The following is a 21,041-nucleotide window of genomic DNA, read 5'->3' on the forward strand; positions in this document are numbered from 1 at the left end:
AGGTACTTTGGAGGAAACATTTGGGAAAAGAAGCGTTTTGGGAGCATAGTTGTATTTGTACAGGCTAGGTTTACTTGTGATGATAACCCTGTGTTAAGTCATCATTATTGAGCTACTAGAAAGTAAATAAGTTATTAAATTCATTTTTTTAAGGTTGTATATACTCGTGTACAAGTTGAAGACCTTGATATGCTGGTTGTTCTACGGTTTGGACTCTTGAAGTTGTATTGGATTGTTTCTGTGCTAAAGAACTGAGGTTTGTGTATAAACTTGTACTTGTACTCTTTTTACCTGCTGGAATATCTGAAATTTTATCTTGGTACCTTGGTTACCTCTTGTCACTTTGCATTGTCGCATTGGTATCATTTAAGATATTAGATACACTAGTATTACTCGCCCACTTGTACGGATTGTTTGATCACCTGGCACCCTTGTTGGGACCATGTCCTTCTTGTGGCTGTGACTTTGTCACTATTGGCATGCCTATGACTTGAGAAAGGTAGTTTGGTGAATTTGAGGGCTCCGAACCTATAGTTTTTACACCACTAAGCTATATGCTTAGCGATAGTTGTTTCTATCGTAGGGAATGATCGAGATGAGGCATGAAGCTGGCTATTGGAGATGGAGATTTTGAGAGCCTTAAGGAAGATCACATTTGCGTATAGGCATCTATATTTTGTATAAACCTTGGGACTTATATGATCTATGTGTTGTATATTTACATAAAATTTTGAGGGCTAATTTGATCATGTCACCATGGGTTGTAATATAAGTATGGCTATATGTTTTGTTCTTTTAGGCTGTGTAAGCCCAAGTCTTGTAATATATTAAATTTACCACTTGTTTTGAATGGTTGTGTGAAGCATGAACCACCTAATTTGGGTACTTGAAAGTTGGTAATATTCTTCTTATATCATTTTTGCAGTGTGAGGATAATATATGCATAAAAATCTCGTGCGTATAGGCTTATATTATTTTGGAAATGTTTTTCCACCATAAGTTAAAATTCTGCGCAATATCAATTTGACATCAAATAAATGTTTAAATGGGCACGATGAACATCCTTAACTATTTCTTTTTTTTTCTTTATGAACCTAATCCCTCTACTAAATTATAATCAATATGGCCATAGTTAATCTCTTTTAAATGTTGCAAGTATTTAATTAGATTTCTTGTTTAACTGGTAGTATCCTTTCAAAAGGGTCGCTACATTGTATCTTTCGGAGATTGTCATGCTATGGTGGAGGCGTAAAGAGTCGAAAATAGGGAAGCGAGTTTGCACCATAAACACTTGGGAGCAATTTCGAGTGGATTTCAAGAAGGCTTTCGTCCCTAACAACGTCATCTATGAGGCGAAGCGTAAATTTGGGGAGTGGGTAGACGGGCAACATACACGCATACGCTGAACGGTCAGGACTATCGATGAAGCCATCATCCAGGCCGAAGCTTTGACAGACTTCAGGCACGAAAAGCCAAACAGAACCAGAGGAGAGGAGATGGGAGGTAGTCATAACTAAGGTAGGGGAGATCGTGGCAAAATCAAGGACCAACAGCCACATCCCAAGAATCATTATGCATATAGGTCCGATGGCAAGAAGTCTGGATGGCATGGCGACACAGAGAAGAAGGCAGAAACTTCCAAAAGAAACTATTGCTACATATGCGGTGGGTCGCATGGCTATGCAAGGTGCCCTGAACTGAAGAGCTTAGTGTTATCCAACAGGAGCAGAAGGAGAAGGATGCACAGGAGCTAGGACAAGTCGTAGAGACGACGTAGTTGGGATTGATACGACTATGCAGAGCCATCATGAAGCAACCAAGGAAGTCGGGAGAATACAACACGCACTATGTCGACATCACGATCAATGGAAGACCCGCTCGGTCTATGGTCGACACGGGTGCAGAGGCCAAGACGATAACCACAAGGTTGGGGCTGAGTTACAGTCCAAGTAACGCCCAAATCAGTAAGGTCAATGCACCACTGATTCCCGTGTGTGGAGTCGCGCATGGAGTAAGCATAACGCTAGGCGAGTGGCAAGGTAAAACCTACTTCACTGTCGCTCCTTTAGACCTTTTTGATATAATTCATCGGCAAGAGTTCTTCCAAAAGTGTCACGTGGTGATCGATCCTTACCTCCAATGAATTTTGGTCATGGAGCAAGAAGGATCATGTATGGTGCCCCTGGTTAAGGTATCGAAGATGGAAGGACAAGTTCGACTAACGGTCATGCAGCTCGAGAGCAGCCTTAAGAAGAAGGAGTCAACATTCGTAGCCACCATTGCAGGTTCAGAAGAAGACAATGGTGCTAAAGGGTCCTTGCCACCATGCACGAAGAAGGTTCTAGAAAAGAACAATGACGTGATGCCAAAGAAGCCTCTAAGTCGCTTGCCTCTTAGGAAGGAGGTAGATCATAAGGCCAAGCTAGAAGTGATAAAGAAGAAGCTGAAGGAGTTGCACGAGGGCATTGATCGAGTCAATGAACTATTTGTCACACATGCGAGAAGACAAGACTCGGTTGGCTATGCAACGACGATGCGACGCGGTCGTCGCATCAATAGGTGGGGGAGAGTGTCATGACCCGCCACTTTGCCTTTCAAATATTGCACCAGAAGTGGGGAGGAATAATCTAGATATGTGGAGAGGTTTGTGGAAGATTTTATAACTCCCTAGATATTTCCTTGAAAGGCTTACATTAGAAGAAGAATAGTCCTTAGTGGAATATTCTAGAGAAGTATGGAGATTTCTTAGGAAAGGTTAAAGAATCACATGGAAAGTTCTTGGTATATTCTAGAGTTGTAGAGAATTCTAGAATAAGGATTAAATTGTAAATATGTAGGAACTTGAGTAGTAATTATTATTTACACTTTAGACCCTAGGATTGTAGTATAAATAGAGGGAATCTCATTTGTAAACCATCCAAGCTTGAAGCAAGCAATCAAGCAAGTTGTAAGCAATCTTCCAAGCAATACAAAGCCTTCATTCAAAGTTCTCTAAGTCTTTCTTTACATTCTCGTAGAGATCTTAGTTCAAAGACTTACATGCGCTTACAAGATCTTGAAAGATTAGTGAGTAAGTTGTCAAGTGTCGTACGGAGCTTTAGTGAGACTCTAAGTTCGTGACATAAAGGACCATAAACTTCTAGCTTAGGTGGATCCACTAGCTATGTCTTTCTAAGAAAATTCTACAAGGCACGTAGTAAGGGACACAGAGATTGCTACTATAGACCTGATCTCTACTAACATGATAGCCTACATCTCAATATCCTCTCGGTGCCAGGTAAAATTCCAATGGAATAGTTATATTCCTAACATATCATCATACATGGAAAAGTACAATTAAATTACTAATCCAATCTTAAAACATCATAGAGTATCTCCTTAAATCATGAATCATGCATGTGGGAGAAAATCTTTCACCAAATCACGACCCCTTTATCTGAGAAAACTTTTCATAATTTCATTGATGCTCATCTTAAAGAAACTTTTAGATCATAAAATAACTTTTCAGAAATCATTCATAAACTTTCATAAATTAACATTGACAAATTCATAGCTTTCATTCATAAACTCATATCTTCATAAATTTATAGTCAAAATATAAACAATGCATGAGTCCATATGAAATCAATTGAAAATCATGTAATTGATTTAAATTAATCATAAGAAGATAAAAATCAAACAATCGAAACATTACAATGAAGACCCATGGAGAATTGGATGAAAACCAAATCAATTTTGATGAAATTGAATTTGAAGAATTGAGATCTTTTGGGACTCAATAGGTGAACAAAACCCATTGATGAATTCCCACATACCTTGATGATCTAAGCCCAAAATAAATGGAGGAAAAAAAAGACTTGAGGCTTGAATCCTTAAGTATTTTTCCTTGATATTGAGAGAATATGGAGAGGATGACGTGGATGGGAATTAGGGATTTTAGAAAATGAAAGGGTTTGGGTAGATTTAACAATAAAAGGTAGTTATAGGACTTAAAATTTGGATCAAAACGACATAATATAGGTATTGAGTGCATTGAAAAAGACTCAAAAACCCTTAATAAATAACTGCCGAAGGACCCTACGCTTGGATCTATGGGCCGAAGAAATTTCTACGGACCATACTGGTATATCGTAGGTCGAGTTAGTGAGGCCTAAATTTGGCCAACTTCCAATGACTCCATTCTACAGACCGTCAAACCTTCTAATGTTCGTAGACCCCTCTTTTAACCCAAAATTTCACTAAGTTTGGATTGCCTATACGAAACCTTTCTACGACTCGTCCAATTTTCTACGACTAGTGCTGTTCATTCGTAGGTCATACTCAAGAAACTTGAAATTCGAAAAACTAAACCCTAGTTCTACGATTCTCTTCCTACGGCCTGTAGATTTGTATCGTAGACCACTGGATCAATGCAAAACCTACACTTTTCCTTTCCTTTCAACTTTTCCATATCCGAGGTGTTACATGAATATATCCATATCATCTCTCGGATACATCCACATCTCCTCTCGAATATATCTATATCGATTTTTTAATTATTGCAATAATTTTCATATAATATTAGGGCCCGAAACAATGACTTTAATGAAGTTTAGTTTATTTTAGGAAAAATAGATTTAGCTAATTTATTTGTAAAGAGAAGGAGAAAAGTATAAGAAAAGATGGTGTCAATTCATGATTCATCCTTTTTTGCCATAGAGCATATGAGATGAAATACGAAGTAGGAATTGACCTGTTTCCACTAGTGAGCTCCTCTATCTTTGTTGAAAAGGTTGATGTGACGTTGGTGCAGCGTAGCTATATTGTCCCATTAGTGTTATCTAGTGGACACGGCATCTCATGTCTCCTCTTATCACTATGATGAATGCTAACCAAAAATTGAATAGCCATAAATCTATAAAAGCAGTGGAAAAGATATTTCTTCTTTTGAAATGTTAACAGAATTTATACCCCCAGGGCCTTTTTGTAACAGTATGTGTTTGTTCCATTATCAATAATTTGGCCCACCCTCCTCTCCCCTACCCTCCCTGATATACACTAATTTTTCCTTCGATCTTTGCTTCAAAGAAAAGAAAATATATATATTTTTATTTTAACAAACTAGTAGAGTAACTATTTTTTTTCATTTCATTTTAATTTCAATTGAATATAGGAGCTTGCTTACCGGCGATGCCAACGCCGGTGAGCACTGCCAAGCAATGCTTGACGGAGGAGGCAGCGCGTGCGCTAGAAGATGCAGTGGCCGTCGCTCGTCGCCGGAGCCACGCGCAGACTACATCTCTCCATGCCGTTTCTGCGCTTCTTGCACTTCCATCATCTACCATCCGTGACGCCTGTGCACGTGCTCGCAGCTGCGCGTACTCACCACGGCTCCAATTCAGAGCTTTAGAACTCAGCGTCAGCGTTTCTCTTGATCGTTTGCCCACAGCCAAAACCCTAGACGAGCCGCCTATTTCTAATTCTCTCATGGCAGCAATCAAGCGCTCACAAGCTAACCAAAGAAGGCATCCTGATACTTTCCACATCTATCAACAACTTCAACAACAGAATTCCTCTAACTTCTCGATTTCTACTCTAAAAGTTGAACTGAAGCATTTTATACTATCCATTTTGGATGACCCGATTGTGAGCCGAGTTTTAGGGGAAGCGGGTTTTCGGAGTTGTGATATAAAGCTTGCACTTCTCAATCCACCGGCTATTTCTAGGTTTTCCAAGGCACGTTGCCCACCTATGTTTCTTTGTAATTTAACCGATTCGGAGCTTAGCAAACGTGGGTTTAACTTTCCATTTTCTAGTGTTTCCGGAAAGGGGAATATTGATGAGAACTGTAGAAGAATCGGTGAGATTCTTGTGAAGAAAAGCTGTAGAAACCCGTTATTGATCGGTAATTGTGCAACTGATGCACTTTACAGCTTCACTGATTGTGTACAGAAAGGTAAAGGTGGTGCCTTGCCTGATGAAATTAAGGGGTTGACTGTAATTTCTTTTGAAAAAGAATTTTCTGATGGGACTGAAGAAATGATCAGCTTGAAGTTTAAGGAAGTGACTGATGCTGTAGAGTGTTGTACAGGGGATGGAATTATAGTGAATTATGGTGAATTGAAGGTGTTTATTGATGATGGGTCAGTGAGCTATATCGTTTCTAAGTTCACAAAATTGGTGCAAGTAAATTGTGGGAAACTGTGGTTAGTTGGAGCAGCAGCAAGTTATGACATTTATTTGAAGTTCTTGGCTCGGTTCCCTACAATTCAGAAAGACTGGGATTTACATCTGCTGCCCATTACTTCATCCACTCTTCCAATTGGAGGACTACCTTCCAGATCCAGGTGGGATTTTCTTCCATATTCTATTGCATTTTCTTTAACAGATATTATTATAATGCTTTATAGCATAAGTGCTGATTTTTTTTATTTTTTATTTTATCTTCATATGACAAGGTCTCAAAATTTTTTATACGCTTGACTTTAAACGTTGTCAATATGGTTGTTGTACCTACGCAGAGTTTGAACTACCATTATTTATGAGATCTTCACATAACTTCAGAAGTATACCATGAAGTTTTCTCATTTGGGACTCTGGACGAGTTGCTTGAGAAACATGAATACAAAAGTAATTGGTCTCATCCCTTTGTGGTGGTTACCAATGTAGTTTTGCTTTTTTGGATGCTTTTATGCAGTATATGTGAATAATTTTGACACCATCTTAGTGCAACTTTAATAAAATGATTCTTTGACTTATCAAATAGCTATTCGACTACAGGTTTGGCAAAACCCAGAGTTTTTGGTGCTGATGTTGTATTTGTGTTAAAAGATCCAATTAATATGTAAAAGTATTATCAAGAACCCAATAAATTTCTTTTTCTAGAATCAAGGACCCATAAACTCAAAATTCTAGCCCTGCTTTTAAACTAGTAGTTATATTTTTCTGTTATAATGCTTTAGTAGTTCAAATATCTCTCATACTTGAGGAAGGTACAGGTTTTCCGGTGTTACTGCTGGTGGAAGCACATAGTTGATAAATTTATAAGAAGATACCTCAAAAGTATTTTATTCACTAGCACAATTTATTAGGTGTAGATCTATTTCTAGATGGATTTTCCAGTGTATAACCTCATCTTGTCGAAAAGCATGTTTTTTTAGATGTACCTTGTAACTACAGAATCCGTTTGAATGTTTATCTTCATTCTTTTAGCCTCACCAGATCTTCGTTATTACTAAGTTAGTTGCATCACATGCAATTGTGTATTAAGCTGTTTTCTTCCATAGTATATTGGTTGTAGAGTACCTCTTGCTTCTTAACCTTGCATATCCATTGTAATCACCATCCTTGAGAAGTGAAGAGTGAAGTAAACTTGACCAAATTTTTGTACCATTTGGACAACTAACTTTGTACATTAAAAATTATGTACGCAATCTTTTTCCCTTTTTTTGAGATAACCCATCTTTTCACCTTATAATTAATTTATTAATTTTTCTTCTATATTATACATTTCCCTTTATTAGCTAGCTAAGTTATGTACTGGGTAGACTGTGCTCCATCATTTCCCTCCTTGAAAAAGTTGAACTTGTACAATTGTTTAGTATTGCACGAAACCGATAAATTAATCAAGCATGTTTGTTTATTTAATTATGATGTGTGGAACTCGGTGGTCTGGTTTTGTTCCTACAGTAAAGGAGCACAATGTGATGACATGGTTTAGCATATCTAAAGAAGAGGCTTCAGCATCCAAGGGATAATTTCAATGCTTAGAACAGCATAGACTGTCCTCTCAATGTTTCCTTTTCGTTGATCTATGACATTGTCTCCTTTTTGTTGATCTGTTACAGTGTTTAGTCCATGTTTGTGTGGTACATAACCGAAGCATTTGCCTAAGTTTTAGCTTTGTACCCTGAAGTCTTGAATTGTTCGACTGTGTGGCTCAAGTTTGACCATTATTGAAACTTTGACCGCAGCTGTTGAGTCTTCGAGGGTTGTCTCATTTAAAGCATGGTTCCTATAGTTTATCATGCACACAACAAATTGGACTACAAAATGCTTTATGCTGGTGTGTATGTCAAAAGAAGATTCTGTTTTTTTTTTCTTTTCTTCACTGTGTCTCCATTCGGTCTCTAATCCACCCAGTAAAAGCACTCCTGAGTGTATTGGTTTCCGAGTTATTTGTGCTGATTCAGGGAATATACTAAGAGGTCTAAAGTGTGTATCTCATTGCATCTTAAGCTTTTGACTTTGTGTGTCCATTGACATTTGCAGCTTGATGGGGTCATTTGTTCCTTTTGGCGGGTTCTTTACCACATCATCTGAGTCTGAAAACTCGTGGATAAACAAAAATGAATATACAGCTCGATGTAATCTTTGCAATGAAAAATATGAGCAAGAAGTTTCAACTGTGCTGAGAGGAGCCACTGGTCCAGTCACTGATCAGCAGGCAACACATTTATCTTCTTGGTTACAAAAGGCTGAATGCGGTCCAAGCAGGGGACTAGTTGGGGTAGAGGTGTGTCATTCAGAGTCAAATTCTTTCTCCTTTCCTGTGATCTTAGTTACAGTATGGTTAAAAGTTTGTGGATGATTAGCTTGTAACTCTTTCAGTAAATATGTGCTCTATCAATTCAGTGCAGGCCGATGAAGGCTGCAGTTTACTAAATGCCAGATTGGCGGGATTGCAAAAGAAGTGGAATGATATATGCCAGCGTCTTCATCACATACATTCATTTCAACCAGATGCTTTGCAAGCCAGGTCACATCTTCCCAGTTTGGGCATCTTTCAGAGTTCTGCTGCTGGGGACGAAAGCAGAAACAAAGATTTATTGTTGGATGCAAGACTTACTAATCAAAGTTCAATGTCATCAGACTTGCAAAATACCTCCTGGACCAAAAATACCATGTCAAAATCAGTCATGTTTGAAGGTGATTCTGATTCCCAAGCTGAAGTACCGGCTCAGAGTTTAGAAACTCAGCATCTCAAGATGGAAAATATCTGGACCCCGTACCGTCATGCTCTCCGTGATTTGAGGCTGCCCCTTGATCGAACATCATCAGCCTCAAAAGCTTCTGTTAGCACAGACCTGGGATTGGGAACTGTTCACATATCCACTGTAAGAGATCTGTCGAAACCCAGTTTTCCGGAGAATGAGGATCGCCTTCCTTACTTTTCAGGATCATTTTCTTCCTCTGTTCCTCAGTTAGACAAGGACTTGGATGTGGAAGACTTTAAGAACCTTTATAAAGCTCTTTCTGGATATGTTTATTGGCAAGAGGAAGCCATTTATGCCATTAGTCATACTGTTGCTCGCTGCAGAAGTGGTAATGGAAGGAGTCATGTCTCTAGCAAAGGAAATATCTGGCTCAGCTTCATTGGACCTGACGAGGTGGGGAAACAAAAAATTGCAAAAGCTCTTGCTGAGAATGTCTTTGGTAGCTACAATAGCTTGCTCTCTGTGGATCTGGGCTCTAGCGATGGGATTAGCTGCTCAAATTCTCTGCTTATCCATCAAAATATAAGAAATGGTCACATGAATCTTAGGGGAAAGACAGTCATTGACTACATCGCAGAGGAGTTAAGCAAGAAGCGCTGTTCTATTGTGCTTCTTGAAAACATAGAAAAGGCTGATTTTCCTGTTCAGAATAGCTTATCTCGCGCTATCAGAACTGGTAAATTGTTGAACTTGCACGGGAAGGAAATCAGTATCAATAATATGATTTTTGTGCTTACCTCGAAATCTGCAAAAATTACTAAAGATTTCTTTTCCAGTAAAAAATCTCTCGAGTTTTCAGAAGAAAAGATATTAGCAGCCAAAAACTTGCAGATGCAGATAGCAATTGGATCTGGCTATCGAAATAGGATTGAAGTGAAGAATACAAATTTGTGGATTACTTCAGGGGATAGAACATTAGAATCTTTCTCTGCATATAAAAGAAAGCAGACAGACAACAGTGACTCGAACGATGACAAGTTGCTTCAAATGCCAAAACGTTTGTGCACTGTCCCAAAATCTTCTCTTGATTTGAATTTGCCTGTGGAAGAGATGGAGGAGGAGAATGAATGTGATGAGTGTGACAGTGACTCTGGTTCTGAAGGGTCAAAAGCATGGTTGGAAGAAATCTTAGAGCAAATGGACAACAATGTGGTCTTCAAGCCATTTGATTTTGGAGCTCTAGCTGAGAAAATCTTGAATGAAATCAACATAAACCTTAAGAAGATTGTTGGAGTAGATATCAAGCTGGAGATTGACTCAGAAGTAATGGTACAGATACTTGCTGCTGCTTGGTTATCAGACAGAAAGGAAGCTGTTGAGGATTGGGTTGAGAAGGTTCTCTGCAGGAGCTTTATGGATGTCCGAAACAGGTTCCAACATATTGCTGATAGTGTGATAAGATTAGTTCATTGTCAAGGCATTGCTGTAGAAGACCAGGCTCCTGGAATTTACTTTCCGGCAAAAATAACAATAGAATGATTTTTAGTCAGGTCTGTGTTCTAATGTACAAATGCTGTCAATAGCATTTCTGCGTGTTAAGTTTCTTTGTGCATATATTCCTGTAATTTTGCTGATCCTTCTCCAATTGTTCATCATTGTATCTTTTAGAATTAGGCTATTTTGTTGTAATCCTTGTACACTCTATCCCAGACCCTTTGTAGTTGGTTTCTCCCACTTGAAAAGTTTTATCTTTTCCGTTTTGGGGAAAAGCTAGTTACTCCAGGTAATGTATGTATGTATGTATGTTTGCTTACTGGAGGATGACCCAAAAAAGAAGGAAGGCGTCACAAAGATTCTAATTGTTTTCTTACTGAAGTTTGTCATTTTTAGTTTGTTTAGGTTTTACTATTACTGCACTACATCTGTCTTCCCCATTTCGGTTTTTATTATTGTTGTTTTCTTTCTTTCGGGTTTGATATTTATGAATGTTTTTAACGGCACTCAATGGTAACAAAGAAGAAACTTTACTTTCTTCTTAAATTTAACCAATGAACTGAAGGCTTAAGCCTTTAAGATTCTGTCTTTGTTACTGCATTCATCAAGTCTAGTAGAATTGTTTTTTGGACCACAAAATTTTACAAATATGCTAGATCATGATCAACCAGCTTCTTGTTGATAAGGATCCTGCTCAAACCCTGAAACTGAAACTCCGAAATCCATTTTTTCTTGACTTATAACATACAAGATTCACATGGTGGGTAACTTACTACTTCCTACACTTGGTTACTAGTTTCTACTAAATATCATTTATCCCTAATTTATGTGATGTAGTTTAGTTGAACACAAAATTTCACGAGTATGGGAATACTTTGTAATGTTTCAATTGAAAGATAAATAAAATTTTAAACAAAAGAATACATTTTTGTGAGCCTTTTATCAAATAAGTGGGACCTAACATGGGTATAATGTTGAAAGTATGATTAAACATGTCTTGCCCAAACTTGGGGAGACGCGATAGGCACTTGGTGCCTCACCTAACTGAGTGTACTCGATATAACTCATATAATTATACTCCTAAAACTACTTGGGCCAATAAAATTGACATACGCTCAACTGGTAAGAAAAGCTGAATGGTCTAGCAAGGTCTCTATATAGAGCGATCTGCACGAAAATCAGCCCAACAATACATAAGGCCGAGGAAAGTGTCACGATCTGAGACTACCCCCTAGTCATAACATGGTGCTTAAAGTCATGAGTGATCTCAAGCTAACCCATAATTTGGCGTGACATTAAGATCATAAACATAAACTGAAATAATCGATGCAGAGGTTGACTCCGAAGGATATAAGAAGTCCAAGTGTTCACTTAACAATCAAAATGGAATTCGTGCCAAACAATCCATAAGGCTAAAAACTAATATCTGAAAGTAACTACTATGATGAGTTGTTGGGATAAATCCCCTGCTAATTATACCTATCTGAAAATTGAATGAATGAAATAAAGAAAAATAACATAAGTATTGTCTTTGAAAGATGAGGGCTCACCGATACTGCTACTAAGCAGATTAGAAGATGTACTAACTGTGAGCTAGAAGTTGACCGTATGAACCTATTTATAAAACAATATAATGCAAAGAGATTTACGATCAGTACTTTGAATGTATTGAGTACACGAGACATGCATCACAACTCTAGTAAACTAAACATGATAAGTTTGAAATATATGAACTGAAGCAATGACCTTGTAAATCAACATGCAACTGATAAGTACTAAATTGAAATAACTGAATATAATGTAATGCATTATCTCACAGTTGCATTGTGCGAGATACTAATAACCGACATACTCTATTGTGCTAAACAGAGTCCAACCTGTTCCCCAGTTGAGAAGGCGCTCTATTCCTTGCTAGGGTAAAAGACACTAATGGTGTAGATCCACTAAACTGATGTCCAAAATGATTAAGTTATTAGTCCTGATCTAACGAGTGACCCTTAATACCTACGATGACATGTAATTCTAGGACTTAAGAATTTCTACTAAAGATATCACTCTTAACTAAATTTATACTCTGATAACGATTCAAATTGAGGATGAAACCAATTGAAATCAAATGCGGAATTAAACAATACAAAAGTAACATAGAATAGAAATAAGAGATGAGAAGGAAAGAACGAAAGGCAATTGAATAAACAATCAACCTAGGAAGAAGAAAAACTTGAATTCGAAAAGAAACAACTCAAATTGAAAACCACAAATGAGCAATCTATTGAAATGAAGGTTAAGTAGTCCTAAACCAACAATGGGAATCCACCCATCACTAATCTAGATTAAGCTAGACTAACCTAAAGGGATTCCATCCTTAAACTACACTCTTGAAAGAGTTTGTTCATTTAACATTCAAAATCCAAATAGTCTAAGTCTTACAATATGAAAAAATACTACTACTTATACTAATAAAATAAAGAAGACACTTTCTTTAGAATTTTACCCTAAATGAGATAAGAGCCTTGTTTGGTTGCCTTCATTTGTGATATCTTGAAATTATGAGATGACTATTTGCACAAATGACCTTTTTCTTCTTTCTCTTCACTTTGATGGACCTTCCATTGTATGTCTTTACTTTGTGTCCATCAATCTCCTCTAAAGCTTTTATGCGATCCATTTATCCATGCCTTTATCATCCTCCCCTTCTTAAAAAGGATTCGTGCTATAATCTAAACCATGCAAAACCATGAAAAGATCAAACACCAAATATATCCTCATAGCATGAGGTAATATTAGTACAAGGGTTAGCACAAAAAAAATTATACCAAGGAGACTCAATCTCAAGGAACAACCAAGTATCCTCTATTATCATGACTATTAAGCCCATAGATGTAGAACAAAGAAATTGGTTGTTCCTCCTATCAAAAGGATAATACCACCCAAATTATGACAGAACTACAAGATCAAATACTCCAAAATGTTCATCGAGGTCAAAATGATAATAGGAGCACATAATGGGGTCATACAAATAAGTATAGACCTCAATGATACCCCAACCCAAATGCAATGCACATTTAAGACAAATATGAGGGTCATCATATGCGAAGAGATAGTAGAGACATGTGTCATGCACATTGGGGTCATCTAAGGTGTTTCTATAATCAAGATCACAACTAGGTTCAAGGATCCTAGAACTCATCACATCACAAGATTAAACACACAAAGACAACATGACGAATTTAAGATAAACTTGCTTTTCTTGACAAATAACTCCTACCCCAATAAGATGTACAATCAACAAGATCATACACAAAGAGATAGTAAAGAAAGGGAGTTAGAAAACTACCATTCCCCATAGAAGGACTTTCCATCATAGGGAAATGTGCCAACAAATTCATCCAAATTATGCTTGTCATCTTGACAAAGCATCACTACACAAGTGCCACAATTCAACTCATTACCGGGGTCAAATGGAAAGGAAATCCATGAACATGGATCAAGTACACCCTTTTTAGCCCGATTGACACTTTTATCTTCTAAAAACATAGTCCACTCAAAAGCGTGAGCATCATCATATGCAAACAAGTAGTAGAGAAAGGTGTCTCATAAATGAACTTCAATCAAGGTGTTCCCATGTTTAGCCTCCACCTTATATACTAAAGAATCAAAACTCATATGAAGAATTGGAACACACAAGGAAGAACTAACAATTAACACATAAGCATCCTCTTTCATCTTAACACTACTCTCTCCAATAAATGTACTATCATCTTCACAAAAGAGATTTCCATCTTTGGAAAGTGTGTCATCACACCACAGTGGATTCTCAAACAATTGATAGCATCCGAGAGTGGCTACACTTCCAACATTATAAGGCATTTCACTATGCACACTCTCACGAGTCATGTCATCATCAAATAAGATATTATCCTTAACAAACATTCTACCTCAAGATTCTCATGAGAAAAAATAAGAAATGGTGTTAAGTTCTAAGTATTCATTCAAAACATTAATGCCGACACTAGGTGGACACAAATTGATCTTTCCAAAAGAATCAAGTTGGTCATCAATAGGATCAACTAGTGTAGCATCACTTTCATCACATGAAAATGTACCCTCATTCAAGCTACAAGTGCCAACACTAGGTGGACACAAATCAACCTTACTAGAAGAGTCAATTTGGTCATCAATAGGATCAACTAGTGCTTGCTCACTCACTCACTACAAAGATATTATCATCACACAACAAAGTGCTATCAAAAACATCACAAGGTAAAGACTGACTATGCTCACATAAAGACAAGGTATCGTTTACACTCAATGAGCTACTAGCCACACAATTATGTTCCAAGTTCAAGGAAGTGTAAGAGTTAGCAGTTTTACCTTGTGGCTCATAGGAAGAAGTGTCTTAACCTTGGCTATCAACATTGGAGCATATTTTTTCCTTTTGGAAGCTCTCAAGAACCTCATGATTCTTCACATTTTGAGGTACCTCACTAGGCTTGCTTCCAAGGATACCTGCACAAGTTTTCAAACAACTAGAGAAAGAAAAGTTACATGAGTTAAGAGAAAAATGTGATAACCCTTTCACGTCACTCCACCCAACTTCTCCTTTTTCCACTCTACAGTTGTCACTTTTCACATCCTTACTCCTCTCAATCTTTTGTCTCTCAATTTTAAGGGAGTTTGGACAAGTGCCAAGGATTCCTTGTGAAGGGTTAGAAGATCCCTTCAAGTTTAACTTCCATTTTGGTGCACAAGGAGTGGGTGTTTTGACTTCCACGTTCAACTCCTTAGTGCCATCCTTACAAGGAGTATCTTATTTTGCTTACAAAGAGTAACTCCTTAGGCTTTTCTTCCTGATGAATAACTTGCCTATTTTGTACCATAAACCTAACCTTTTCAAACATCCGCAAGAAATCATCAAAATATTTCCTCAACATTGTAAAAGATTCTCTTAACTCTACTACTTCATGGTTTAGTGTTCCTCCCTCTCTAACTCCAACCTTATCACCATACGGACAACAAGAAACATATGAACTAGGATGACAAGAATAAGTTATCATATTTTGAGAAGTAGTGAATTTATTGCTTCTATAGTCCACACGACAACTTTGAAATGGTCCCGCCCAAACATCTATGCCTTCTTTCTTAGAATAGGAAGTAGCATAAGACTAGGAAGAAAATTTAACCTCACAACTTCCATTTCCTTCTATATTCCACTCAAAGAATTCATACGACATATGAGAGAAAGAATTGTACCTCACATCACCATCATAACCATGGTGCGAAGCATGAGAACCATCATCTTCACAATTTTATACACTATAAGGTCCTTCCACCCCATCAACATCATCACAAGAGTCATAAGTTCCATTTTCATGACCCAGGGGTACACCCTAGATGTAACATGGCGTACTTGACCCTGAAGGGGTATCATTTAAGATCTTAGCACATCATACCATAAGATAATAGAAAAGTGCGGATATTTTAAAAATATTTTCCATACAATCAAAGTCTTTATAAAAGCAAAGCGGAAGTCTTACTACACTTGCCTCAAACCATCTAATACAACTTTGAATACTCTTGGGTCATAGCCCATACAATAGTCTCAAGACATGAAAATAAATACATAAAGGAAATGGTGGCTTTATCCTCGATGCTATGAGGACTCACCAATCTTCAACTCCTTGCTCCTACTAAAAATCTAGCCTCAAAGATGGAACTCAAGATCGCCAGACCCTACATTTGATAAGAATGTAGGCAAGAGTATGTGTTAGTACAAAATGTACTAAATATGTTAGCTATCATAACATCATAAGAGATTAACAAAAGCGTTAGCCAACATAAGACATAAGTCATGAACATAAGAGACAGTAACATAATCATAGGCATAGTCTCCAACATAGGCATACTTTAAGAATTAGTCAACTCTTAATCCTTCATATCATAAGAGACTACTTCTCAAGTAACCTCAAAGCGTACTAGTGCAATGCATGGATGAGACCCCATAATCCTACCCACACTAAGTATCCCTTTTTGGTCATCATAATCATACTTACCGACTTATGGTCTCATCCTTAGCTTAATTCTCCTAGACAAGGAAATCTTCACCTTTAGTCAACATATCAAGGAAGGCAACTATAGCAACAATCCAAGCAAAGCATATATCATATATACAAATCTCTTATTAGAATATAATTACAATACTTCCTTGAAGTAAGCTAGTTCCATCATAAACATGCTATTGACTAGTCCCTCTTTAGCTATTCTTGTTGTTCATGGAGAAGTACCTCTTTACTAGTCCAAGACAAGTCATTAATCATGAATGGTTATAATTACCTATTCAAGGCTACCAAAGAAAAGTACTATTACTCAATCCAAGCTTAGCATACAACATATAAGAGATATGTTTCATAAGTAGCTTCAAGTCATACTTGTGCAATGCATGAATAAGACCCCATAATCCTACCCATACTAAGTACCGCTTTAGGCTATCATTCTTAAATGATTACTATTTATCATTTCTAGACTACCAAGGAATAACACCCTATTAGGCTAGACCAAGCTACCATGGAAGGCATAATATCATGCAAGTCCAAGCTATACAAGGAAGGGTACAAGTGCTCCATCCTAGCTACTAGGAAATGGTCTTGGCCTAACAAAGTCATGCTACCATGCAAGCATTCTGTGAACACTAGTACAAGATAACCTTAAGAAGAGTGTGATTTCTTATTTAAGGCTACCATAAGGTTTTATACTCAAGCTACCATGAAACAGTATTGTCTTACAAGTGTTGTTATCCATGAAATGGTCTTATCTTACCAAGTGTTGTTATCCATGAAATGGTCTTATCTTACCAAGTCAAGCTATTCTAATCTAGCATGCTTTGATTCATTTTAGGTGAGCAAACCTTTCAACCTAGAATCATTCTATGTGAGAAAATCTTTTACATCATGTTCGTTATGTGTTCATGAGAATATCCTTTCAATCAACACATCTACATATCATAATCATAGACACTTTACTCTCAAATTATTCATAAAGCATTTACATAGGTTCTATAACTATATGCATAATCTCATACTTTCATAATATAGGTCATTTGGGTAAAGTCCTTCCACAATAAAGCCCTATACAATTCCACATACATATTAGCTTCACTCTCAAAGCCTTAACATTCTTAGTTTATCATATTGGTTTTACTTTCATAACCCTAGTGATCAACATGTAAGAATTATTAATTATTTCTTACTTATGGCCCAAGTTTACTTGTAGCCCAAGTAATACCATAAATAATATTTAATGAATAATAGATCTAGTCCGTACTTTGGTTATTTGATGGACGTACCAGATGAAGTCTTAACCTCTATAAATTGGTCCTCCCTCCACCTATTAAGGTTATCACATATTCTCTACATTAATTTCATCACTGACGGTTGTGGTAACGTAAGGCTAGGGCAAGGAGGTAGAAACCCATTTACGGCTAACACTTTCGCTTCTCTGTGTGATGATGCCTACCACATCAGGTATGTACCTCTAACGATCTCTATGTAAGATTATCGTGTTCAATATCCTGATATGTATTAAATTATTTAATCTTACATGTGACGTCAGAGCCTGGATTGTTTGAACGGATAATCTTCGTATATCTTGCATATTTATAGATAATATTTACATGATATGTATATGTGAAATTATAATTATGGTTCATAATTTGGGGTTCAAAATTCGTGCGATATGTGAAGATGATTATAAATTGTCGTTGTCTTTTTAGTTTTTTTTTTTTGAACAATTTAGTTTGAATGTTTTATAAAAATCTTTGATTGTTAATTGGTTACTTTAATGAAGTAAAAGAATTGAAAAGAGGGTTACATGGAGGCCGCAACCTTTTGAGAATTGTTTATTATTATTTTTTTAATCTCATAGTGGTTCTGCTCATTATTTCCTTATGATTAATTAACTTAATTTGAAGGTATTTCATTATTTAAAGTTCAGTGAATTGATGTTGTCAGTAACGACAATGAACAATTTCTTCTCCTTCCCTTTTTTTCACAAGTTGTTGGCTTTATTATTATAATAATATTAATTTATTTATTTATTTTGATTTTATGTTGTAACGAACTAATTGTGCAATAAATTAAAGTGGTCGTTATACTAAGCAATAAATAATATGTGTATACTTAGTGCAAAATAGTTGGTTAGTCACCAAAGTGGTCAAACTAGAGAAATCAATATCTACACATATAATATTTATGACCACTTGATGCATGTATTATGTTTCTATAGTTTGTTAGCCACCAAAGTGGCCAAACTAAAATGTATAAAATTATTCACATGCACAAAATTTTATGAGATTATGTATGCATTTGTACTCATATAAGTTGTTAGTCATCAAGGTGGCCAAACACATATGGTTAAGAAAAATATGTACTCATAAAATTGTCATTTATCAATGAAAGTTAATGAAATGCCTATATATTGAAAAATCAATAGATAAATTGACTTTCACTATTGCTAGAACTTAAGAATTTATCCAAAGGTGAATCTATCATTCTACGAATAGTGAAAATTATGAGGTAAAATAATCTTTTTAGTCAAATATATATTGTATATCCAAAGATGTATATGTTTGATTAAAAATATTCAATTACCTATTAAAGATAAAATTGGTATTTAAACTATGAAAATGTGTCGTAGTACTTACCTAAAGGACAATTACAATATATTTTTATCACTTTACTGAATTCACATTATTTTCTGATTTGTGAGCATGTATATCTATTTTGCAGTTATTCCTCTTCATTCGCATGATTCGTCTGTTACTGTGTTCAATGGATTGAAATTCTCTGAATGACATGAACAAGTACATTTCAACTTAGGTGTGATGGATCTTGACTTGGCTCCGTTGAATGACAAACCTACTGTCACTACTAATAAGAGCACTGAGGATGAGAAGTCTTTTCATAAATCATAGGAGCGCTCTAACAGATTGAGCCTTATGTTCATGCGAATGATTGTTGCTAACAACATTAAGAGTACTATTCCACAAATAGAAAGTGCCAGGAAATACTTGAAGTTTGTGGAAGAACGTTTTTGTTCTGCTGCTAAGTCTCTCTCGCTGGTACACTAATGGCTGAACTCACGACCATGAAGTTTGATGGGTTGCATAGTATGCAAAATCATATCATCGAGATGACTAACATTGCAACAAGACTTCGGACATTGGGGATGAAAGTGGATGACACCTTCTTGGTTCAGTTCATTCTGAACTCATTGCCTCTTGAGTATGGACCATTCCAAATTAACTATAACACTATTAAGGATAAGTGGGATGTTAGTGAATTGTCCAGTATGCTTACTCAAGAGGAGTCAAGACTTAACAAACAAAGAGGTCATTCCATTAACCTCATGGGTCAAGGAGCTGCTAAATGACTTAAAGTGAAGGCCAACAAGTTTAAGAAAAAGAAAGCACCTGCTAAAGTTCCACAGGATGCTCATATGGAACTCAAGGTTGATGTGTATCATTTCTTTAAAAAGGAAGGACACTATCAGAAAGATTTCCTGAAACGTAAAGCTTGGTTTGAAAAAAACAATACATTTAGTGCTTTTGTATGTTCCTAATAATACTTGGTGGCTTGATTCTGGTACAACTACTCATGTATCCACTATGTTGCAGGGATTCACTACGATCCAAACTACAAATCCAAATAAGGATTTCGTGCTCGTGGGAAATCGCATGAAGGCTCAAATTGAAGGAATAGTAACTTATCGATTGATCTTGGAGACTGGACATCACCTTGATCTATTACAGACACTTTATGTTCCTTCAGTTTATAGGAATTTGATTTCTCTTTCAAGACTTAATGTTTCTGGATATGATTTTAAGTTTGGACATAGGTGTTTAAATTTATATAAGAATACTGTTTTTATGGTTCTGTTGTTCTTATTGATGGTTTATATAGATTGAAACTCGATAATAATTTTTTTGAATCCCTACTTACTATTCATCAAAATGTTGGAATTAAACGTAGTTCACTAAATGAAAGTTCTACGTATCTGTGGCTAAACGTTTGGGTCACGTATCCCAAAAATGATTAAAAAGATTAGTAAAGACTGAAATTCTTCTAAATTTAAATTTTGCTGATCTTGATATATGTTTGGATTGCATTAAAGGAAAGCAAATCAAACATACCAAGAAAGGTGCCACAAGGAGAACTCAACTTCCTGAATTATACACACTGATATTTGTGGACCCTTTGATGTTCCATCTTTAGGTGGAGAAAAATATTTTATCACCTTTATCGATGATTTTTCACGTTATGAATTTATCTATTTGTTGAAAGAAAAATCTCAACCAGCGAACGCTCTCAAAGTGTACGTTAATGAGGTTGAAAGACAATTAGATAGGACAGTGAAAATCATTAGGTCAGATAGAGGTGGTGAATATTATGGAAAGTATAACGAATCAGGATAATGTCAATGTCCATGTCCATTTGCAAAATTCCTTAAAGAACATGGCATATGTGCACAATATACTATGCTAGGAACACCTCAACAAAATGGTGTTGTTGAAAGGCGTAATCGAACACTTATGGATATGGTTAGGAGTATGATGAGTAATTCCTCATTACCCAAATC

General features: G+C 36.4%; 1 protein-coding gene across 1 annotated transcript; it reads left to right on the plus strand.

Moving 5' to 3' along the window:
* Positions 1-4,881: 4,881 nt before the first annotated feature.
* Positions 4,882-10,706, plus strand: LOC125821011 (protein SMAX1-LIKE 6-like). The gene is made up of 4 exons (XM_049500439.1): positions 4,882-4,971; positions 5,153-6,326; positions 8,251-8,494; positions 8,619-10,706. The coding sequence occupies exons 1-4, from the start codon at positions 4,932-4,934 to the stop codon at positions 10,452-10,454; spliced, it is 3,294 nt and encodes a 1,097-aa protein (XP_049356396.1). The 5' UTR covers positions 4,882-4,931; the 3' UTR covers positions 10,455-10,706.
* Positions 10,707-21,041: the final 10,335 nt, after the last annotated feature.

The sequence above is a fragment of the Solanum verrucosum genome, unplaced genomic scaffold (genome assembly GCF_900185275.1).
Source record: "Solanum verrucosum unplaced genomic scaffold, falcon-dt-bn FXZP01000227.1, whole genome shotgun sequence".
Classification (NCBI taxonomy): Eukaryota; Viridiplantae; Streptophyta; class Magnoliopsida; order Solanales; family Solanaceae; genus Solanum; species Solanum verrucosum.